Source organism: Falco rusticolus, chromosome W (assembly GCF_015220075.1).
Source record: "Falco rusticolus isolate bFalRus1 chromosome W, bFalRus1.pri, whole genome shotgun sequence".
NCBI classification, from domain to species: Eukaryota; Metazoa; Chordata; class Aves; order Falconiformes; family Falconidae; genus Falco; species Falco rusticolus.
Window position 1 is genome coordinate 12183109 of NC_051209.1, and position 25143 is coordinate 12208251.

The following is a 25143-nucleotide window of genomic DNA, read 5'->3' on the forward strand; positions in this document are numbered from 1 at the left end:
ATTTAATTTCATGTATGATTTTGTTTCCCGTAATGGTTTGTTATAGGGCGAAACAAAACTCTGGACATGGTCAATTTGAGTTTAATTTTCAAGTTTTGTTTGTTGGGGAGTTTTTTGTTGGTTTTTTTTCTTAAAAAAGCAGCACTAAAACACTACATAACAACATGACATCTTGGATCACTGTCATATCTCTAAGGATTATTTTATACAAAATACTTCACACACTTATGGAGACAGCATCAAGTAATTAAAATTGTGTGATCACAGATTTTTATTTTTTAAAATCAGACAAAATTTTCCCCCCCTCCCCCAGCTGAGCTGGTATTTATTTATTTTCCTTCATAAATACTGAACAAAAAAGTTAATTTCACACTAGCCTGATATAGCAGTGACAGTTCATGTTTCCAGATTAAGTTATAAGAAGAATGAACAACTACTTTTAAGTAAAAGAAAATTCAGGGTTAACTTGATGATGCCTAAAAGATTGGGTATCAAAGTGGTAACTTTAGGACACTTCTCAGCTGAGATGCTATGACTACCCATCTACACTGTTATTCTGCTTTTATGCAAAGAAAAAAAATATAATTTGAATAAACACTAAGAACATGGAATGCAGGTAGAATAAAAAGCATCAAGTTTGAGCCACTGTTCTCTGAAGGGATTCTAAATGTGCGCGTACACTCACACACAAAATACTATACATTATATATAGTATCTATGAAGAAAACCAAAAAATAATCATATTTAGATGATAATCCATTTCAAAATAAGTCTCTTTACCTCACAGGTATTGTAATCCTCAGAATCCAACAGGCTGCAAAGCTTTGGTAAGAGTTCAGGCCAATTCTGCAATTCCCCTTTTGAAGCAATGGTTGTTATCAGAATGCCTAAGTGAATCAGAGGAATAAAGGAAACTAGATCTCTCATATCTTCACAGGTTTCACACCAATTTTTCTCATTTTTACTTCTCCCAAAGATCTAAGGAGTTAAGAAATTTCTTGTTTTATTAAGAGTTGGCAAGCATAAAAAGAGGAAGTATGTGTAATTACAAACAGTATTTGAAGGGCTTTGAAATGCAAAGGCAAGTGGTTCCTTCCTGCTACCATGAAGGGCTCAGATGTGAGAAGTCAAGCACAGAGTAATTCCAGTTGAGGAAATAAATCATGCCCAAACACTGCAGGACAGGTTCTGCTCTAAGTTTACTAAAAACCATACAAATCTTGACCTCCAGTAAACAGAGTATCTACCTCAAGTCACCTCCTCTTTATTATGATACAAAAATCACGAACATGGGAAGCTGTTATTCAATAAACTTATAACCCAAAAGTAAATTATGTGTTCACAATTTTACTGTGTTTACACAAAACATTAAGGACACATTCTAAGACTGAGATACCTACTAAGAGCTTACACACTATGGCAGGTCATCCAGTGATCAGCTGCTGTAGGGGTTGGCTGATTCAGATCCAGCAAACAGATAGGATGGCTTAAAGAGTCACTAGTTCCATTTCCAGCACATACAGAAACCCCAGGAAAAAACAATTAGGTGACAGGAATGAGGAAGGCTGCTTATAAACTAGGACCAACTACGAGTTCATTTAGCCTCAATTAGTAAACTTCCAAGTGACAAGTGATGAAAAAAGCTTTCCTAGGCTTTTTCATTGAGCTAATCACCATATATCCTTTTTCTTTGGAATAAAACATCAAAATTCTTACTAAATATATGAAAATATAGGACAACATTACACAGCAAAGGACATTTTGGAAAAGACACAAAGATATTTTGCATTGCATTTCCTTTGATGCAATAAGGCCAGAGAATCCAAGAAGACAAAGGGCAAAAAGGAAGACAGAGGTAAAACACAATTTTACAGCTCCAGAAGTAGTTTGTATCCAGCTGTCTTTATAATTGCAACTGAATAGAAAAGATTCCCAAAAGCCTATGGAGATCTATGGAGTCTTAACAATTTCTCCTGGATATTATGGTCCTGCAAAGAATATCAGATGTGTTAATAGAAAAATACATATTTTACTGTTGCTGGATCTTAATGATCTGCTTTTTTTTAAAAAAAATAAACTGAACTTCATAAACAGAACAAAATAAGTGAATGTTCTTGCTTCCTAGACAACGTAATTAAATTGCAAAATTGTCTCCCTGACTTAATTCTACAATCCTGTTCCAGATCTAGCACAAGTTGAGAAACAAACTTAAGAATCTATGATTCTATAAGCATTCTTCAAAAAGACTTATCCTAGACAGTAACAGGATAAACCTAGGAGGAAACACTTCCAGATACGTAGGCAAGAAGCAACTTGAGGCCATTGCCCCCTTGCAACAGAGATGTGCTCAGTTTAGACCAAATGTGTCATCACAAGCTTTCTGTAAGGGTCTACAGAGAAGTCATTTAATGTTGTGCTAGTTTGGTTTGGTTTTTAAATGAAGAGACACTTTGGTGGGGACAGAAATACATAAATAAGTATCAGACTATCAAGAACTTAAAGAGGCAATAGGTATAGCATTTGAAACTTTGGAAAAGGTTTTAAGAACAATGAGGGAACAGCCATATAAAGTTTTAGGCACTCATGTTCACATTAAAAGAAAACTACATGGATTTCTAATGAGCTTCACCTCCTTTCAAATGTGAAATATTTCCCACCTGCCTGCTGCTTTAGTTGGCCAGCAGGGAACAAAAGACACCAGAGATCTGCCTTTGTGGCTTTCTCTGCAATACAGACACAGAAACAAGGACATCAGAAGAGTAATCAAAGTAAAGAAATAATCAATTTAGTAGCTTGCAGCTTTTTGACAAGTTTGGGCTAGAGTTGACAGTTAAACTAGGCCTTTCCTTCTCACCAATACAGTAAGTTGCAAGGTTAGAAATAGAAAACTGAAAGTCTTTATAAAGGTGGCCTTTGATTTGTAATAAACTTAATTACATATCAGTATTACAGAATCTATTGATATTTCACTTGACAAATGTGAAACCTAACAAGTACAGCAGTTAAGTTAATTGGGCAGTGTTCTGGTTTCAGCTGGGATAGAGTTAATTTTCTTCTTAGTAGCTAGTACAGTGCTGTGTTTTGGCTATGATGTGAGAACAATGCTGATAGGACACTGATGTTTTTAGTTGTTGCTGGGTAATGTTTATACTAAATCAAGGACTTTTTAGTTCCTTGGGCCCTGCCAGTGAGAGGGCTGGAGCAGCACAGGAAATTGGGAGGGGACACAGCCAGGACAGGTGACCCAAGCTAGCCAAAGAGGTATTCCATACCATATGACGTCATGCTGAATATATAAACAGGGGGAAGAAGAAGGAAGGGACAGACATCTGGCATTATGGCGTTTGTCTTGCCAAGTAACCGTTCTGCGTGATGGAGCCCTGCTTTCCTGGGGATGGCTGAACACCTTCCTGCCCATGGGAAGTAGTGAATGAATTTCTTGCTTTGCTTTGCTTGTGTGCACGGCTTTTGCTTTACCAATTAAATTGTTCTTATCTCAACCCTCGAGTTTTACATTCCTTTCTGATCTTCTTTCCCATCCCTCTGGGTGAGGGGGAGTGAGCAAGTGGCTGCGTGGTGCTTGGTTGCCAGCCAGGGTTAAACCACGACAGGCAGTAAACATGAGAACAGACTCGAGGGATGTAACAAATTGTTAAAAACAACTGTAATTGTCATGACAGCGTCTTTTATGTCACTATTCCAATTACATGCAACCCCAGTTTATAGCACCAACTCTATAATAAAAAAATTGAATGTAAAGAGAAAGCAACTATGCTTCAGTACTTTTATGCCAATAATAGGACAGGGGAAAGCTTGGGGGTTTTGGGGTGGTGGTTTGCCTCTGTAGCTTCTAAAGTTGATTTCTGAACTCCTCAGTCCTAAAAAGTCAAACTTCACAAAAAAAGTCCCCCCCTCATAGGGCAATCATTAACTTTCACTTTCCTCCTGCAATAAAGTTCTCCAGTCCTGCCACTACTGTTAAACACAACCTATTTCCCCTGCTTGCTTTTAAGCAGGGAGGTACATTAAGGTCCTGCCTAGACTAGAATCCCCAGAAAGTTATAAGAATCACAGAATGGTCAGGGTTGGAAGATACCTCTATAGATCATCTAGCCCAGGCGTCCTCAAACTTTTTAACCAGGGGGCTGGCGCGTGGATGAAGGGGCTGGCAGCCATCTGCGGCTGGTTGGTTTCCCCCCCAACCCCCAGTGGGGGGGGGGGGGGGGGGGCAGGGGGGTTCTGTAAATACCGGGGGCCGGACTGAGGACGCTGGGGGGCTGTATCTGGCCCGCGGGCCGTAGTTTGAGGACCCCTGATCTAGTCCAACCCTCTGCTAAAGCAGGTTCACCTAGAGCAGGTTGCACAAAATTGCGTCCAGTTGGGTTGTGAATGTCTCCAGAGAAGGAGACCCCACAGCCCCTCTGGGCAGCCTGTTTCAGTCCTCTGTCATCCTCAAGGTAAAGAAGTTTTTCCTCGTATTCAGATGGAACTTCCTGTCTTGCAGTTTGTGCCCGTTGCTCCTTGTCCAGTCACTGGGCACCACCGAAAAGAGCCTGGCCCCATCCTCTTGACACTCATCCTTAAGATATTTGTAAGAGCCTGGCCCCATCCTCTTGACACTCATCCTTAAGATATTTGTAGACATTGTTAAGATCCTGTAAGAGTCGGTCTAAAGAGAACAATATTGTCTCAACATTGCCAACAGAGACCTGGAGATGGAATGTGGTCCTCATGGACACCAAGACACAAAGACTCTGGGAAAGAGGACTGCACGGTACGAGGAGTACTATGCCGCTCCCTGCCACCTGGGATTGAATAAGGCCGCATAACAGCTGTCCAGAAGATGGATCACAACCGTGGTCATAACAACGAACCAGAAAACAATACAAGAACACGCCTCCTGGTCTGAAGCTACCCGCCTCTGGGGCAAGATAACCTGGCTCGAGAAGGCGGAGACTGGCAGAAGTCCATGGACCAGAGGAGGAGCAAGGTGTGATGCTTGGCATAAAAAGATGCCTTCTTAGCAACTGAACTTTGGAGATCTTCCCCACCAAGGATCACGACGATCGGAAGGACCGGCGGGACGCTGCCTGGACCTGGGACCATAGGGACGCCTTGGACCCGTGGTGGTAGCTATAATCCTCTTTCCTTTTCTTTTTACTTTACCTTTTATTCACTTTCTGTCTTTCTACCTATTGCACGTCACTTTACGGGCAAACAATAAAATTGTGCTGTTTGATTGAAGCATAACCCCTGGGCATGGTCGCCTTGATTTTTGTGCTTCGAGATCATAGTTAACGAACCATCACGAGTCCACTGAGTGGACCGTGACAGATCCCCCTCTCAGTCTTCTCTTCTCCAGGCTGAACAGCCCCAGCTGTCTCAGACTTTCCTCATAAGGGAGATGTTTCAGCCCCCTCATCATCTTTGTAGCCTCTGCTGGACCCTCTCCAGCAATTCCCTGTCCCTCTTGAACTGAGGATCCAAAACTGGACACAGCACTCCAGATGAAGCCTCACTAGGGCAAAGTAGAGGGGGAGAATCACCTCCCTTGACCTGCCGGCCACAGTCATAGATACCTCCTAAGTAGATGCATTTATTTCCTGGTAATTTGTGGGTCCCTCAGCCATCTTTTTTCAAACTTGAATCCATATTTCACTGTCGGCACAAGGGTTTTTAAGACCTGTACCACACAACACAGAAGTTCCACACTGTTACTCATTTGGGCTTAAAACACGGAAAAGCTAAGGATACAACAATGTAGTCACCATTTTGTCTCAAATCACAGTTCTAAAATAGACTCTGCCATCTTCATTGTGAGGTGACTTCTGAGAATGGAATTAATCAGCTTGCCTCCATCTTTGTCAAAAGGTATCAGCTTTTGTGTGGTTAGCATCAGATGCCAGAGACCACAAAGGTTGCATTAATTCTTCCCTGATGCTATTTTGATGTACTTGCTCATCTTTCTCTCAGAATTCCAGAGATCTTATTTGCAGTTGACTCATAAATTGATAGTGCTTGAACAGCAAACATCTATGCATCTCAAAGAGCAGCTATGGCTAGCACATGCGAACTCATATGCTAACAAGGCAGCCTGGGCAGGTAATGATATGCTTACAGCTAACTAGTATCAAGAGACCAGTGAGTACTGGACCAATCTCTCTATCAAGACAGAAGCCTACAAAGGATCCAACATTTAACTCCTCCACACAGGAGGGTGCAAAACACACGCTAAATAGCAACTCTTATTATGTAAGCATACGGTTCATCAGCTGGTACACATCTTCAGAATTCACATATGCTGGAATAATCCTTGCAAAACCACTTAAAGCTCAAAAACAGTTGAGTTACTAATCCACAAATGTTTCCTACTAGGAGAAATTAAATAATGAACTGCTCAAAAACAAACAGCCTGCACCCCACCCCTTCCCCCACCACCAAACCACCCTAAGACAGTAATCCAAACAGAGCTGCAATATATTCTTATGTTCTTTAGTCAGCTCCAATTGTACTCCACTGATGACAGCTATGAATAAGTAAACAAGTTCTACAACCTGAAATCATGAAAATGCCAGCCACTCAAACTTATTTCTACTGTCATTAAGGAAACGGGGCATTAATAAAATTCACAGTAAAGCAGCTTCTCAAAGGAAGAGACAGCAGGAAAAAGCAGAGATGGAATTTTTTCTCTAGTCCAAAGTCCTTAACCCAGATGTCTGCAGAAGGAATCCTATAGAAAGACTGAAGAATTCTAAAGGAGCAATAACTGGTAGATTATTTTATAACATAAATCAGTTTATACAAACTGAATTAATTTATGAACTTCTACCTGCTACTGTTTTGTGGTTTTTTTCTACTGTACTTAAATATACATTTATTTTACTTTTTTCTAGCTTTTGTTAGTGGATGAGGAAAATTACTATGATTGTAGCAATTGGGGGAAATCATACTCTCAAAGAGCAGACAGAAAGACAACATTACCTAGGAATAAGTAAAAATAATAGAAATATGCATGTTATGGAAGAGGTATACTACAACACAATATTTAGAAAGTCTGAAATCCATGCAACAAAAACACTTTAGCTGATATTCTTATCACCACACTTTATCTACTGTTTTCTGACAGAAGGTATTTAAAAACCAGAAATTCATTATGTTAAATGTCTGTCATGCATGGTATGATGATTCCCTGAAGGGGTATGCATGGGGGGAGGGGGGGGCAGGGAGGAAATCAGCTAACAGAAGTGTTTCATTGATGCAAGTGAAGTGCTGAAATAGTTCTGAAGTCAGACCTTTACCTTGCTCCTGGTTTTAGGTATAAAAATTGGCAGCAAGTTGAATTTTAGTAGATTCAAATAAACTTATGTTCAGTCACATTTCAAGAGATATGAACTGAATTGCTAAAATTAGTTTTAAGAGAATAGGAAGCAAAAAGAAGTGTGACTTTCATATATTCCAACGAAGATTAATATCAGCATGAAAACAGCATAGCTGTGACAATTATCAGAAGCAAACAGTTTAGGTGTTTAATAACTCAGTAGTGCAGCTCTCATTTTTATCAGTAAGATTTTTAGCGTTCAGAAGACAGTTATAAGAGTAAACTTACCTACAGTAGCTCTAATTAAGGGGGAGGAATCACCAATGTTGTTCAGACATTCACTTTTAATGAAGTCAGTTACCCCATTTGGAAAGTTGTGAAAATGTGCTTTTACATTATTCTTCAAGATGAGACCACTCAAGGAACGTGTCGGTTCATCTGCAACAAAAAATAATTACATTCAAACTTCAATCAGCTCATAGGATAAAGCAGATTTCCAGACAATGCAACAAGATCAAAGTTTATAATGAGATATTAGTCTTTATTTCCTTATCTCTCCTTCAATTACACCCATCAATTCACATAGCAAAGTTTTTTAGCTTCAGAATTACATTTGTAACATTAAGAGGTAAGTGTTATATAGTGTGAACCATAAGAAAAAAGGCAGCAGAATTGACCTAAACAGAGTAATTAAGTTTAGTCAACAGTCTGAGTTCTCTTTACAGCTCTTTTTGCCTGCAAATTCCTCTAAATTACTGGGACAAGAGGAGGAGTGGAAAAAGAACAGCCTAGATTTTTCAGTTATACTGGAGCAGACCCATGATTAGTTCTTCAACCAAGGGCCCGAGTAACTTGGTATTACTCCTGAAACATGCTGAAAGCGAGATCTGGACATTCTATATAGAAAGGATTCCTTTACAGTATAAGAAAAATTAAATTTACAGTAATCCTAATCAGAAAATTAAGCTAATTTTAATTAGCATTTTAGCCACTTGGGTGAATTTTTTTGTATGAAGCCAATGTTGTTTAACCTTGGTAGGCAGCGAAGCCCCACACAGCCACTCTTGCTCACTCCCTCCAGTGGGATGAAGAAGAGAATCGGCAGGGTAAAGGTAAAAAACATTTGTGGGCTGAGATAAAGACAGTTTAATGGGGAAAGCAAAAGCTGCACGTGCAAGCAAAGCGAAACAATGAATACTACTGCCCATCAGCAGGCAGGTGTTAAGCCATCTCCAGGAAAGCAGGGCTCCATCATGTGTAATGGTTACTTGGGAAGACAAATACCATCACTCCAAACTTCCTCCCCCTTCCCCCAGCTTTATATACTGAGCATGATGTCATATGGTCTGGAATATTCCTTTGGCCAGTTCAGGACAGCTGTCCCATCTGTGTCCCCTCCCAATTTCTTGTGCACCCTCAGGCTACTTACTGGTGGGATGGGGCGAGAAGCAGAAAAGGCCTTGACTGTGTGTAAGCACTGCTCAGCAGTAACTGAAACATCCCTGTGTTATCAACACTGTTTCCAGCACAAAACCAAAATATAGCCCCACGCAAGCTACTGTGAAGAAGATTTACTCTAAAGTTATAAGTTTACACACAGTTTTATTCCAGGCCTTCAAAACTATTAACATCCCAATAGAAATATAAGCAAAATAAGAGATAACTTTCAAACATAAAGTATTTGAAAACTAAGAGTTACTGCATCACAACACCAGGACTCTCAGCACACCCATAATGACTGACTGAGGGCCATTAAAAATATTTTCTATAGTGATTTGTGCTAGGTAGAACAGAAATGGCACTTTTCAGATGAGAGGGTTTTGTTAAAATTAATTTTAAATCCACTGATTTTATTTGAGCTCCAAAACCAGAATGCCATCATATGAACATAAAAACAAGATTAAAAAATATATTTCAGTGTTCCTAAAGAAACATTACTAATAGTTACAGAGCATGAAAAATGTATTGATTTACAAATATAGCTTTTACACAGAATTCACTAACTTTATAAACCAGGAATCCAATCTATGCATACATATTTGAAAAAATCCTATAACTTCACCTACTTTACAGGTTTTAAATACCCACAAACTTCTATATAACATAAATATTAAAGTCATTCTACTTGCACAGCACGGCATTTCAAGGGCAAACAACTTTTCTGGGAGAATAGATTTATTATTTTAAATAAAAATATTAAAGACTAGATGAGTGAACAAACATCTCAACAACAAAACTTGGTTATGAGATGTGGCAAGTCTTAATATTATTATTATTACTTGACAATTCAAATGAAGTTATTTTGTCATTTTGTTTAAAGTTTTGAAGATGTCAATAACAAAGGTCAGGTGGAGAATGACCAAAAAAACCCCAAAAACCCCTGAAGTTCTCACATGAACTCTTGATCAGCCTCAGGTTTGCTGAAACACACTCCGAATTAAAAGTAAAGTCTCTGCATCTACTGTTACACCAATTTAATATGTCCAATTATGATCTCTTTACATAAATATAATGCACTGACAAGTACGCACATCTTCAAGAAATCTAGTCCTCCATAAGCAATTAAGATTTAATGTTGTGTCTGGCCAGGAAGGAAACCAAAGGAGTTTTCCTTTAATTTCTGCATTATTTAAGCCCTTGCAAGCCACAATGAATGAGTTATCTTTAGCAGCCACAGCTAGACACAAAATGATAGAATCATTTAGGTTGGAAAAGACCTTTAAGAACAAGTCCAACCATTAACTTAACACTGCCAAGTTCACTACAAAACCACATCCCTAAGTGCCACATCTACACATCTTTTAAATACCTCCAGAGATGGTGACTCAACCACCTCCCTGGGCAGCGTGTTCCAATGCTTAACAACCCTTTCAGTGAAGACATTATTCCTAATATCAAATCTAAACTTCCCCTGGCACAACTTGAGGCCTTTTCCCCTTGTCCTATTGCTTGTTACTTGGGAAAAGAGACCGACAACCACCTCCCAACAACCTCCTTTCAGGTAGACAGCAATAAGGTCCCACCTGAGTCCTTCAGACTAAACAACCCCAGTTCCCTAAGCCACTCCTCAGAAGACCTGTGCTCCAGACCCTTCACCAGCATCGTTGCCATTCTCTACACGCTCCAGCACCTCAATGTCTTTCTTGTAGTGAGGGGCCCAAACCTGAACACAGCATTCGAGGTGCAGCCCCACCAGTGCCGAGTACAGGGGGATAATCACTTCCCTAGTCCTGCTGGCCACACTATTTCTGATACAAGCCAGGATGCTCTTGGCCTTCTTGGCCACATGGGCACACTGCTGGCTCATGTTCAGCTGACTATTGACCAACACCCCCAGGTCCTTTCCCTCCAGGCAGCTTTCCAGACACTCTTCCCCAAGCCAGTAGCATTGCATGGGATTGTTGTGACCCAAGTGCAGGACCCAGCACTGAGCCTTGTTGAACCTCATACAATTGGCCTCGGCCCATCAATCCAGCCTGTCCAGATTCCTTTGCAGAGCCTTCCTACCTTCAAGCAGATCAACGCTCCCCCTCCAACATGGTGTTCTCTGCAAACTTACTAAGGGTGCACTCGATCACCTTGTCCAGATAATTGATAAAGATATTGAACAGAACTGGCCCCAATACTGAGCCCTGGGGAACTCCACTTGTGACCAGCCACCAAATGGATTTAACTCCATTCATCACTACTCTTTCAGCTTGGCCATCCAGCCAGGTTTTTTTACCCAGCAAAGAGTTTGCCTGTCCAAGCCATGAGCAGACAGTTCGTCCAGGAGAATGCTGTGGGGAGCCGGTGTCAAAGGCTTTACTAAGGTCCATCTAGACAACATCCACAGCCTTTCCCTCATCCAATAAGCAGGTCACCATCTTGTCATGGAAGATCAGTTTAGTCAAGCAGGACCTGCCCTTCATAAGCCCATGCTGACTGGGCCAGATTACCAGGTTGTCCTGTATGTACTTCGTGATGTCACTCAAGATGACCTGCTCTATAACCTTCTCCAGCACTAAGGTCAGACTGATAAGCCTACAGTTTACCAGGTTCTCCTTTCGGCCCTTCTTGTAGATGAGTGTCACATTTGCTAACCTCCAGTCAACTGGGACCTCCCCAGTTAGCCAGCACTGCTGATATATGATGGAAAGTGGCTTAGTGAGCTCTTCCACCAGCTCCCTCAGAACCCTTGGGTATATCCCATCTGGCCTCAGAGACTTGTGTGTGTCTGAGTGGTATAGCAGGTCACTAACCATGTCCCCTTGGATTATGGGGGCTTCATTCTGCTCCCCGTCCCTGTCTGTACCAGCTCAGGGGGCTGGGTACCTTGAGAACAGCTGTTCTTGCTATTAAAGACTGAGGCAAAAGTGGCATTAGTACCTCAGCCTTTATCACTATGTTTCCCCCTACATGCAATAAAGGGTGGAGATTCTTCTTCATTCTCCTTTAGTTGTTAATGCATTTATAGAAACATTTTTTATTTTCTTTTACAGCAGTAGCCAGGTTAAGTTCTAGTTGGGCGTTGGCCCTTCTAATTTTCTCCCTGCATATCCTCACATCATCCTTGCAGTCCTCTCAAGTTGCCTGCCCCTTCTTCCAAAGGTCATAAACTCTCCTTTTTTCCCTGAGTTCCAGCCAAAGCTCTCTGTTCAGCCAGGCTGATCTTCCCTACCAACCTATCTTTCGGCACATAGGGACAGCCTGCTCCCGTGCCTTTAAGATTTCCTACTTGAGGAATGTCCAGCCTTCCTGGATGACTTTGCCCTTCAGGATTGCCTCCCAAGGAATTCTGTCAACTAGGCCCCTAAACAGGCCAAAGTCTGCCCTCTGGAAGTCCAAGGGAACAGTTCTGCTGACTCCCCCTCCTTACTTCTCCAAGAATTGAAAACTATAATTTCATGATCTCTGTGCCCAAGATGGCCTCTAACTATCACATCACCCACCAGTCCTTCCCTTGTTGGCTGCCTCACCAGCTGTGGCAGGAAGGTCTCTTCCACACACTCCAGGAACCTCCTAAACTGTTTCCTCTCTGCTGTATTGTATTTCCAAGTCATCTGGTAAGTTGAAATCCCCCGTGAGAACAAGGGCTAGCAATCGTGAGACTTCTCCCAGATGCTTGTAGAATATTTCATCTGTGTCTTCATCCTGGTTGGGTGGTCTGTAACAGACTCCCACCATGATATCTGCCTTGTTGGCCATTCTCCTGATTCATACCCATAAACACTCAACCCTTTCATCACCATCATCAAGCTCTAGGCAGTGAAAACACTCCCTCACATACAGGGCTACCCCACCACCTCTCCTTCCTTGTGTATCCCTTCTGAAGCGTTTGTAGCCATCCATTGCAGCACTGCAGTTGTGTGAGTCATCCCGTTAGGTTTACAGCATTGGTGGATGAGGGAAGAGTAAGTGATGTCATCTACCTGGACTTGTGCAAAGCATTTGACACCATCCCGCATGACATCCTTGTCTCTAAAATGGAGAGACATGGTATTGCTGGATGGACCACTCAGTGGATAAGGAATTGGCTGGATGGTCGCACTCAAAGAGTTGCAGTCAATGACTCAATGTCCAAGTAGAGACCAGTGATGAGGTGCATTCCTCAGGGGTCAGTATTGGGACTGGTGCTGTTCAACACCTTTGTTGGCAACATGGATAGTGGATTTGAGTGCACCCTGAGTAAATTTGATGACTGCACTAACCTGTGTGGTGCTTCGACACACTGGAAGGAAGGGATGCCATCCTGAAAGACCTTGGTAGGCTTGAGAGGTGGGCCCATGCAAACCTCAAAGTTTAACAAGGCAAAGTGCAAGGTCCTGCACATTGTTCAGAGCAATCCCAAGCACAAATACAGGCAGGGCAGAGAATGGATTGAGAACAGCCCTGAGGAGAAAGACTTGGGGCTACTGGTAGACAAGCAGCTCAACATGAGCCAGTAATGTGCACTTGCAGCCCAGAAAGCCAACTACATCCTGGGCTGCATCACCTCTCCTATGAAGACAGGCTGAGAGAGTTGGGGTTGTTCGGCCTGGAGAAGAGAAGGCTCTGGGGAGACCTTCTAGCAGCCTTCCCATACCTAAAGGGGGCCTAGGGGAAAGCTGGAGAGGGACTTTTTACAAGGGAGTGTAGTGAAAGGACAAGGGGGAATAGCTTTAAACTGAAAGGGGGCAGATTTAGATTAGATATTAGGAAGATATTCTTCACTATGAGAGTGGTGAGGCACTGGAACAGGTTGCCCAGAGAAGCTGTGGATGCCCCATCCCTGGAAGTGTTCAAGGTCAGGTTGAATGGGGCTTGGAGCAACATGGTCTAGTGGAAGGTGTCCCTGCTCATTGCAGGGGGGTTGGAACTAGATGATTTTTAAAGGTCCCTTCCAACCCAAACCAGTCTATGATTCTATAAAAGCCTGATAACCTTAATAATCAAGAGAAAGCTTAAAAACTTCTGTCCTTTCTGTCCACAAGCTACTTGAGAGAAACCATATTTCAAGACTCACCCCCAATGTGACTTTGCTTACAGCAAACAGCACCTTTGAAGAACCTAAACCAATATGATTAAGTACATGAAGGCACTAGGGTACTAAACAGGTACTACAGTCAAGAACCTTTTCATTGCATGTGCTCTTTTTCAATGCTTTCATTTTATAGGCTTCAGGGATAGGGAAAGAGATAATGGAGGTTGCGTACTCCACTCATTCTGGATGCTCAGAATAAGGAGTTTCAATAAAGTATTCCCGAAGCATTGAATCACTTAACACAATCCACTGAATAATGTCAAAGTTTTTTTGAAGACTCTTAAATGAAGAAATAAAAGTCTGTCACTTCTCACATATGGTATGTATGCTATAGAACGACTTAAAAGAAGCATTTTCCTTAAATCTGCAGTACAATATCTATACAGAAGCATGGAATGGAATAATTAGCCATTGGGGGGGGATATAAAATGGAATTTTTAGTGGTGTGATTTGACAAAATTCATTATCTCATAACTTGGTTTCCCTTAAGATATTTATGCACCTCAATTACTTTATGTATTGATTACTAAAACTCAGTTGGGCTTAATTTCTTTTTGTAATTCTTAATGTATTTGAATTTAAGGGGTAAAAAATGTTTTAAGTAGGACACTACATATGTTATGTGGCATTTTAAACAGTAAGGGTACGTTAATCTGACTTGACTTTTGAATTGTAACCTGATCAGATTCACTCCTTGGCAGTTGTTTTAGTCTATTTAATAATGACATCACGTGGGATGATGGTATTGGGGGGTGGGGTAGGGTGTGATAGTAGGGAGGTATTTTAGTTAAACAGTTAAAGCTGCTGGATCACTTTTCAGAATTAATCCTGCTTATCAAAAATACCTTCCTGAAACTGGAAGATGGTTAAATCAACACCTGACCTCACACAATGGTCCTTTTCTTGCTCAGCTTCAAAGATCTTTCAACACCAACACACCAAGAAAGTTCATAATGGAACAGACTCATGAAAACTGCTGTCCAGATCAAAATTAAATTCCAACACTCATCAGAAAACATTCACATCAAACCCACAAGACTGCTTTGGATCCCAGTAATAGTTTATAAAAAGCCATTTCAAATTCTGCTTGTAGAGCTAGATGAATTGTTAGTGTCATTATTACCAGAAAATAAACCAGAAAAATCTGTGGTGGTGACTTGGGGGAGGATGGGGACAGGACCTTCCTCTACGGTAATATTTTACGTCAAAGTAAGGTACTCTGAATGACAAAGTCATTGTATGAACAAGATCAGAGTTGCAGAGACACTGCTCTACCTTCAACTTGTTTTAAAAATCCAAAGCATTTTGGAAATAAACTTAAAAGATCATCCTTAAAGCTAATGACAAAGGCAGTACTCAAGCAATGTTCTCAATACCAGCTCATCCACCTTCAGACTAAAAGTTTATCTCAAGGATTCTGATCCTTGAGTGTGACAGCCTCACATCAGACTGTCCTGGTTTCGGCTGGGATGGAATTAATTTTCTTCTTAGTAGCTAGTACAGTGCTGTGTTTTGGCTATGATGTGAGAACAATGTTGATAACCACACTGATGGTTTTAGTTGTTGCTGGGTAATATTTATACTAAGTCAAGGACTTTGTGGTTTCTTGGGCCTTGCCAGCCAGAGGGCTGGAGGGGTACAAGAGACTGGGAAGGAACACAGCCAGGTCAGCTGACCTGAACCAGCCAAAGAGGCATTCCATACCATGGGCTGTCATGCTTGGTATATAAACTTGGAGGGTTAGCTGGGGCGGGGGGGATCGTTGCTCAGGGACTGGCTGGGTATTGGTCAGCGGGTGGTGAGCAGTTGTACTGTGCATCACTTGTTTTCCTTTCCCCTTTTCCTTTGGATATTATCCTTTTCCCTACCTTTCCATTATAATTGTTATTATTTGTTATTGTTGTTATTATTGTAATTGCTGTTGTTCTTACCTGTTTATTCTGTTTAAATTATTAAACTGTTCTTATCTCAACCCTTGTTTTTTACATTCCTTTCCGATTGTCCTCCCCACCCCTCCGGGTGGGGGGGAGCGAGCAAGCGGCTGCGTGGTGCTTGGAACCACAATGTCACCGAAATTGGGAATCAAACCTCTTAACACCAATGTAGTATTAAGAAGCAGGCACTCCTTTATTGCAGCGCTGGGTGCTCGGTGGCATCTCCACAAATCAAGCACACCTGTGTAGATTTTACTGTTACATTTATACACAAAATTACAAGGTTGTACACTCCCAGTTACAATGATTGGTTAGTAATTTGCATACAATTGTAATATTTGCTGTGTCATTCTTTTCTGTTACTATGCTTGTGCAGGGGAAGGGTCTTCACCTGGGCAAGGGTCTTCTTGACCTGTGGGCGTGATTTTTAGTATTATAATGAAGGTAGTTCACTTCAGGACACCTTAAAAGTAAGTTTTGTTGCCAAGTTGGACGGCTGGATATCGGCCTTGTCAAACTGTCCAATAACTCATCCTATACACAGTAGAACCTAGGTGCTCTGGTTATGGTCTAGAGAGTAAAGACTAAGGGTACTATGGTCTATAGCATAGGGACTTCAAGTAACAGTCTCGGATAACAAGCAGCACAGCAATTCATACGTCATTGGTTGATAAGTGCTAACATAATTCTAACGTGGAGGTTAACTCCTTAAAATCAAAATGCTCTTATAACTAACTGTTACATAAACACAAAATATAGAAAGATTCAGTAAAAATCTTAGGATAATCTGCAACAACAACAGTCCTTTTTGGTGCCCAACGTGGGGCTCGAAGGTTTGAGATAACAACAGGTCTTATCAGACTGTGTTAGATTAAATTGTTTGCAGTATTCATTGTATTAAATTAATAATAATTGGCTACAATGCTGGCTTCTCTGCTTTTGAATTTGCTGCCCATGGTCCCAGGGTTGAACTGTCTTGTTTATGTCTTGTATGTGTTCCCTGTTGTGTTGTTTGTTTACACTGGGACCTGGGCTAAAGTTATTGTAGTGTTGTACTATATAGTACTAATCTATAATATGATGGGCTCATTGGTTATGAAACTAATCTGGTCTGTGCACTCGGTGTTGTCTCCTCTGTGTGTCTGGTGGCCCCTGCGGGGGAATGCCAACAACTGTACCTTTGGCTTTGTTTTCCCAGAGAGTCGGCCCGTGGGTGGGGTCTACACCTCCCCCTTCCCCTCAGGGCTAATTAATGAAACATTTAGGATTTTAGGAGACACTGAGTATCTTTGGTCCGCTGGAAGCTCCATAGTGTCAGTCCTGAACCTAGTGATAGGAATACTGAATGCGGTTTTCATGTCCTGGATCTGGTGGAATTCTAAGCGACAAACTGTAACTACTGCTCCAGCCCCTGCAGCCGCTCCAGCCGCTGCTCCACCCTCCGCGGCCGCTCCAGCTCCTGTGGCAGGCGCTGTGGCTGCTCCAGCCCCTGCTCCAGCCGCTGCGGCCGCTCCAGCCCCCGCAGCCGGCGCTGCAGCTACTCTAGCCCCTGTGGCAGGCATTCCAGCTACTTTGGCCCCTGAAGCGAGTGATGCAGAAGACCGACTGTTGTCAGTGTTAGTGGCCCCTGTAGATAAAAGGAAATGGAAACAGAAAGCAGCTCGTTTGGTAAAGGAGGCTGAAGGAGCAGGCCCATCACAGGAACAAGATGAAGAAAGCGAACAAGAGGTAACCTCCTGATCCCTATCTCTGAGTGAACTGTGGGATATGCGGAAAAATTATGCCCGTCAACCAGGTGAACACATTATCACCTGGTTGCTTCAATGCTGGGATAATGGAGCTCATAGTATAGACTTGGAGGGTAGGGAAGCCAAGCAACTGGGATCACTTGTGAAAGAAAGGGGCAATTGGAAAAGGAGTGCAAATCATCAGCCTCTGGAAGCGACTTCTGTCAAGCATGAAGGAAAGGTATCCCTACAAGGAGGATATTACATGTCACCCAACCAAGTGGACTGCAATAGAGAAGGGTATTCAGTACTTGAGGGAATTAGCTGTGAAAGAGATGATCTATTATAACCTGAATGATCCACAGTCACCCATAGATCCTGATGAAGTCCGATGCGCTCAACCGATGTGGTAGAAATTGATACAGAGCGCACCATCAGCATATGCCAACTCATTGGCAGTAATGGGTTGGTCAGACACTGCACCACCAACAGTGGATGAGGCGGTTCATCAGCTCCGAGACTATGAAGATAGTGTCTCTACCTGCATCGTCTCAGCTGTGGAGAGGCTGGTCCAGGAGCTTGGCAAGAATATGTCCTACTCTCCACCAATACAGACTCGCATATCAGATATCAACCGTAGACGCCCTTCTGTTTGGAGGGGAGAATATAGAAAATACACACCACGAGGTACTCTGTGGTTTTATCTGCAAGACCATGGAGAGGACATGAGGAGGTGGGATAGAAAACCCACCTCAGTTCTGGAGGCACGAGTGCACGAACTACAAGGAAAACCAATCACAAATAAAGAGTCTTCCAGGAAGGTTGCTGCTCCAGTCTCCAGAGGACAGTTTTCCAGACAGAGTGATAGGGCTGACTTTACTCTTGATCCTGTGAAAAGGAATTCTAACCCATTCTGGCAAGACATAAGTGAGCGGAACCACTCCACGCTACATCCATTTCACACCGCTAGCCACCCTAGTGCGGAGTCCCTAGACCAGGATTAGAGGGACCCTGCCTCCAGCCAGGTGGAGGACAGGGATAACCGGGTTTATTGGACTGTGTGGATCCGATGGCCCGGCACATTGGACCCACAGGAATATAAATCTCTAGTAGATACAGGTGCACAGTGTAGTCTCATGCCATCAAGCTATGAAGGGGCAGAACCAATTATTATTTCTGGAGTGACAGGGGGATCGCAACAGCTAACTGTATTGGAGGCTGAAATAAGCCTGACTGGGCATGAGTGGCAAAATCATCCCATTGTGACTGACCCAGAAGCTCCATGTATCCTTGGCATAGACTATCTTAGGAGAGGGTATTTCAAGGATCCGAAAGGGTATAGGTGGGCTTTTGGTATAGCTTCCCTGGAAACAGAGGAAATTAAGCAGCTGTCTACTTTGCCTGGTCTTTCAGAAGACCCCTCTGTGGTGGGGTTACTGAAAGTTGAGGAAAAGCAGGTGCCGATTGCTACTACCACAGTGCACTGGCGGCAATACCGCACCAACCGAGATTCCCTGATTCCCATCCAGGAGCTGATTCGCCAACTAGAGAACCAAGGAGTGCTCAGCAGAACCCGTTCACCCCTTAATAGCCCCATATGGCCAGTGCGAAAATCTAATGGAGAATGGAGACTAACAGTGGACTATCATGGCTTGAATGAAGTCACACACCGCCGTTGAGTGCTGCCGTACCAGACATGCTAGAATTTCAGTATGAACTGGAATCAAAGGCAGCCAAGTGGTATGCCACTATTGATATTGCAAATGCGTTTTTCTCGATCCCTTTGGCTGCGGAGTGCAGACCACAGTTTGCCTTCACTTGGAGGGGCATCCAATACACCTGGAATCGACTGCCCCAGGGGTGGAAATGCAGCCCTACCATCTGTCATGGACTGATCCAGGCCATTCTGGAACAGGGTGGAGCTCCGGAACACCTGCAGTACATTGATGACATCATTGTATGGGGCAATAGAGCAGAAGAAGCTTTTGAGAAAGAGGAGAAAATTATCCAAATCCTTCTGAAATCCGGTTTTGCCATAAAACAAAATAAAGTCAAGGGACCTGCACAGGAGATCCAGGTTTGGGAATAAAATGGCAAGATGGACATTGTGAGATCCCAATGGATGTGATCAACAAAATAGCAGCTATGTCTCCACCAACTAATAAGAAAGAAACTCAGGCTTTCTTAGGTGTTGTGGGGTTCTGGAGAATGCACATTCCAAACTACAGTATGATTGTAAGCCCTCTTTATCATGTGACCCGAAAGAAGAATGACTTTAAATGGGGTCCTGAGCAACAACAAGCTTTTGAAGTAATTAAATGGGAGATAGTTCAAGCAGTAGGTCTTGGGCCGGTTTGGACTGGGCAAGATGTAAAGAATGTGCTCTACACTGCAGCTGGGGAGAATGGCCTTACCTGGGGCCTCTGGCAGAAAGCACCAGGGGAGACTGGAGGACGACCTTTGGGCTTTTGGAGTCGGGGATATGGAGGTTCTGAGGCCCACTATACTCCAACTGAAAAAGAGATTTTGGCAGCTTATGAAGGGGTTCGAGCTGCTTTGGAAGTGATTGGTACTGAAGCGCAGCTCCTCTTGGTGCCCCAGTTACCAGTGCTGGGCTGAATGTTTAAAGGGAGGGTTTCCTCTACACATCACACAACTGATGCTACGTGGAGTAAGTGGATCGCACTGATTACACAATGAGCTCGGATAAGAAATCCCAATCATCCAGGAATTTTGGAAATTATTATGGACTGGCCAGAAGGTAAAGATTTTGGGATGTCATCAGAGGTGACACATGCTGAAGAAGCCCCATTGTATATATAATGAACTGTTGGACCATGAGAAGCAATATGCCTTGTTTACTGATGGGTCCTGTTGTATTGTAGGAAAGGATCAGAGGTGGAAGGCGGCTATATGGAGTCCCCTATGACAAGTCACAGAAACTGCTGAAGGAGAAGGTGAATCGAGCCAGTTTGCAGAAGTGAAAGCTATCCAGCTGGCTTTAGACGTTGCTGAACGAGAAAGGTGGTCGATACTTTACCTCTATACTGACTCATGGATGGTGGCAAATGCCCTGTGGGGGTTGTTACAGCAATGGAAGCAAAGTAATTGACAATGCAGAGGTAAACCCATCTGGGCTGCTGCATTATGGCGAGATATCGCTGCTCGGTTGGAGAACTTGGTTGTAAAGGTACATCATATAGATGTTCATGTACCCAAGAGTCGGGCCACTGAAGAACATTTAAACAACCAGCAGCAGGTAGCTAAAGCAGCCAAGACTGAAGTGGCTCAAGTAGATTTGGATTGGCAACATAAAGTTGAATTATTTATAGCTCAATGGGCTCATGACACTTCAGGTCATCAAGGAAGAGATGCAACATACAGATGGGCCCGAGATCAAGGAGTAGACTTAACCATGGACACTATTGCACAGGTAACCCATGAATGTGAAACATGCACTGCAATTAAGCAAGCCAAATGGTTAAAGTCTCTCTGGTATGAAGGACGATGGCTGAAATATAAATATGGTGAGGCTTGGCAAATTGACTATATCACACTCCCACAGATCTGCCAAGGCAAGCGACACGTGCTTACAATGGTGGAAGCAACCACCGGATGGCTGGAAACATATCCTGTGCCCCATGCCACTGCCCAGAACACTCTCCTGGGTCTTGAAAGACAGGTCTTGTGGCGACAAGGCACCCCAGAAAGAACTGAATCAGACAATGGAACTCATTTCTGAAACAGTCTCATAGACACTTGGGCCAAAGAACATGGCATTGAGTGGGTATATTACATTCCCTATCATGCACCAGTCTCTGGGAAAACTGGACGATGTAACGGACTGTTAAAGTCTACACTGAAAGCAATGGGTGGTGGAACTTTCAAACACTGGGATAAACATCTAGCAAAGGCTACCTGGTTGGTTAATACCAGAGGATCTGCTACACAAGCTAGTCCTGCCCAGTCAAAGCTTTTGCATACTGTAGTAGGGGATAAAGTTCCTGTAGTACACCTTAAAAATATGCTTGGGAAAAGAGTCTGGGTCATTCCTGCCTCAGGCAAAGGCAAACCCATTCGTGGGATTGTTTTTACTCAAGGGCCTGGGAGCACTTGGTGGGTAATGCAGGAAGATGGGGAAGTCCGATGTGTGCCTCGAGGGGATTTGTTTTTGGGTGAAAACAGTCAATAAATTAAGTGATGTCAATTCTTACATAATGCTGTATATTGTCTTTGGTGATGATGGCAGAATTTGAACCCACGTCCCGGAGAGACTGGATAATTTTGTGGCATTCATTTCTACCATCTTTAGATTTGAAGATGTGAACCTTATTTTTATTTCAACTGCCACACCAACAAAGACTGACTGGTGAAACCAGATCAGCACAGCTGTAATAGGATTAGAACTGGCTTCAACATGGAACAATTCAACACCTCATACGGTCCTCCTTGCCCAGAAAGATTGTTATAACAGATGGAGCCCAACATCATGGACTAAATGAACTCAATGGATTTTAGAGGGATGCTACATAGACTAAGGGAATGATAATCTGTGTATTTATATAAAGGGCAGGAGAGGCGATGATGATAATGTATTGGAAAATGTAGCATGACATAAATGGTATGGAATAAGGGGTGGATACTGTCTTGGTTTCAGCTGGGATGGTATTAATTTTCTTCTTAGTAGCTAGTACAGTGCTGTGTTTTGGCTATGATGTGAGAACAATGTTGATAACCACACTGATGGTTTTAGTTGTTGCTGGGTAATATTTATACTAAGTCAAAGACTTTGTGGTTTCTTGGGCCTTGCCAGCCAGAGGGCTGGAGGGGCACAAGAGACTGGGAAGGGACACAGCCAGGTCAGCTGACCTGAACCAGCCAAAGAGGTATTCCATACCATGGGATGTCATGCTTGGTATATAAACTTGGGGGGTTAGCTGGGGGGGATCGTTGCTCAGGGCCTGGCTGGGCATCGGTCAGCAGGTGGTGAGCAGTTGTACTGTGCATCACTTGGTATTTTTCCTTTTTCCCTTTTCCCTTGGATTTTACCCTTTTTTCCAACCTTTCCATCCTAATTGTTATTATTATTATTGTTGTTCTTACCTCTTTATTCTGTTTAAATGGTTAAATTGTTCTTATCTCAACCCTTGAGTTTTACATTCCTTTCTGATTCTCCTCCCCATCCCTCTGGGTGGGGAGGGAGTGAGCAAGTGGCTGCGTGGTGCTTGGTTGCCAGCCAGGGTTAAACCATGATAAATCCACTGAGATAACACTCTAGTGAGACCAAAGACTAGAGTTCCCACACTAGGATTGGGTGAAGAATCAGTCACTAACACACGATCTAAGATTGGGATCACAAGGACTTTGTATAGCTGCAACAGGATAGATAAGTATGGCTATTATGGACCAGCAACAAGCTACCAGGAACATCACGTGTTTGTCTCAATATATACTGCCATTAGTTCTTGGCAGCACCAAGAGCAACACTCCTAAAGGACAGAGGAAATAAAAATAAAAAATAAAAAAAGAGGCCAAACTCAAAACTTTACAGAAAGTGTGTGCAAACTAACCATGTCCTCTATCTCTTGCCTAAGAAGGATAAAAGGTAGATCTGAGAAAGGACATATATGTTTTGGCAATAAGGATTGACAGTCTGAATCTTAACTATAATAGATCCTCTCATCAATAGTTCTGGGGTTGGTTTTTTTTCACCACAGAGGCACATTATATATGTCCTATCTTACCTAAAAAGTGGTAAGCTTTGACACCATTTCTGTTCCTGCAATTTTCATATAAAACATCAGCCTAACATGGCCTTCATGTTGGTGAAATAGAATGCCACATTACTTCTGACACCATATGAAGAGAGCTTCTTTCTTTGCTCTCTCAGAGGTGTAAAGAACTCATTCAAGGAAAGGAGACAGGCATAAGCATAGTAGGAATACTCTGTAGAGATTACAAAGTCTCAATTTAGTTTATCTTTAGAGTTCAATAGAGAAATGTTACCAGGAGACAACACAATAGTCTCTGCTGATGCAAGTAGACAGCATCATTTCAATGTATGCTGATACAACCTTGCATCAAGAAAATATTATGTCAAGATTAAGTCATCACACCCAATACTCCGACAAGTTGAATTTCTAAAGACTGAAGAATATACTTGCTGAATGACAATGGCCATCATCTTTTAATCATTTAGCATATATCAGATCCACTTCTCATTCACAAAGTTAAGGATGCTGTGTGAGATACAGCAAGGTGTAATTCCAGGTTAAAAATAATAACAATGAAGTCCCAGGGAATTGACAGAATTATCTGACTGAAGTGAATTTTTGTGGCAAGGTCTTTGGTGGTAGCAGGTGGGCTACAGGGGTGGCTTCTGTGAGAAGACACCAGAAGCTGCCCCCATGTCAGATGCAGCCAGTTGGCATTGGCTCTAACAGACCTACCACTGGCCAAGGCCAAGCCCACCAGCGACGGTGGTAGCGCCTCTGGGATAACATGACAAGAAGGGATAGAAACTGCTACACAACAGCAGCCGCCAAGAGAGAGGAGAGAGAATATGCGAGAGAAACAACTCTGCAGACACCAAGGTCAGGGAAGAAGGAGAGGGAGGAGGTGCTCCAGGTATTGGAGCAGAGATTCCCCTGCAGCCAGTGGTGAAGACCATGGTGAGGTAGGCTGTGCCTCTGCAGCCCATGGAGGTCCATGGTGAAGCAGATACCCACCTGCAGCCTGTGGAGGGCCCCAGGCCGGAGCAGGGGGAAGTGCCCTGAAGGAAGCTGTGACCTTGTGGAGACCCCATGCTGGAGCAGGCTCCTAGCAGGACACGGCCTGTGGAGCGGAGCCCACACTGGAGCAGGTTTGTTGGCTGTAGACGAATTTTTAAAGGACCGAGGACATATGTTACCATTGTCTGGGTTGGACAACCCAGGCCTGTTAGTTGAAGCTGCAGAGCAGCTTTAAATTGTCCTGGGAACAAGCAGTGGGAGAAAGAAAACAAGCTATGCCCAAACAAGTAGCCAGGTGCAGAGCAAGTCCTGGGAACCGGGAAATCAACACACTCTCATCAGCACACTCTGATCAGGCGCCTGCAGCATGCTCACCAATCAGCGACACAGACGCCCCCATGACCAGAAACTTTTATCCAATCACCTGTGTGTAAAGTCATGTGAGTGATCAGTTTAAGTTATAAATATGACCAGTTTGTTTAATTAAAGGGGCACGGCATGTAGTCATATTGGTGTGATTGTCGTGACTTGGCCGACTCTCCACGGGGGACCCTCTTCATCTGGTGCCTAAACAGGGACCCATTTATTCGCTTAAATGTGGTTCGCTTAATGGTGGAAGTCTCCATGCATCGGACCTGAAGGGAAGTTGTCCGATTAGGGAGCTGGAGGTCAGAGGTGGGCGGAACCTGGAAGGCAAAAAGCGGAGTCCAGAGTTCGGTGTAGAGCTGCAGATCGCACCCCTGCCGGTGGTAAGACCGCGACGAATAAAACGCAGCAGGGATCTCCACTGATATTCTCTCTGAGAGAGGGGAGGGCACTAACGAAGACCGCGACGAATAAAACGCAGCAGGGCTCTCCTCTGATACCTTCTCTGAGAGAGGGGGGAGCACTAATGAAGACTGTGACGAAAAAAAAACGCAACCGGGCTCTC

The 25143-nt window shown here is 43.1% G+C and overlaps 1 protein-coding gene across 1 annotated transcript in view; it reads right to left on the bottom strand.

Annotated features, from left to right (window-relative positions):
- LOC119140703 (transportin-1-like) overlaps nt 1–24612 on the bottom strand; it is a 57715-nt gene extending 33103 nt beyond the window's left edge. Inside the window, exons 1-4 of the mRNA XM_037372239.1 lie at nt 24588–24612; nt 23329–23445; nt 7607–7756; nt 781–887 (exon numbers count right to left, since the gene is read on the bottom strand). Coding sequence (XP_037228136.1) covers nt 781–887; nt 7607–7756; nt 23329–23445; nt 24588–24612 — 399 coding nt within the window. The remainder of the gene's footprint in view (nt 1–780; nt 888–7606; nt 7757–23328; nt 23446–24587) is intronic.
- Between the last annotated feature and the right edge of the window lie 531 nt (nt 24613–25143).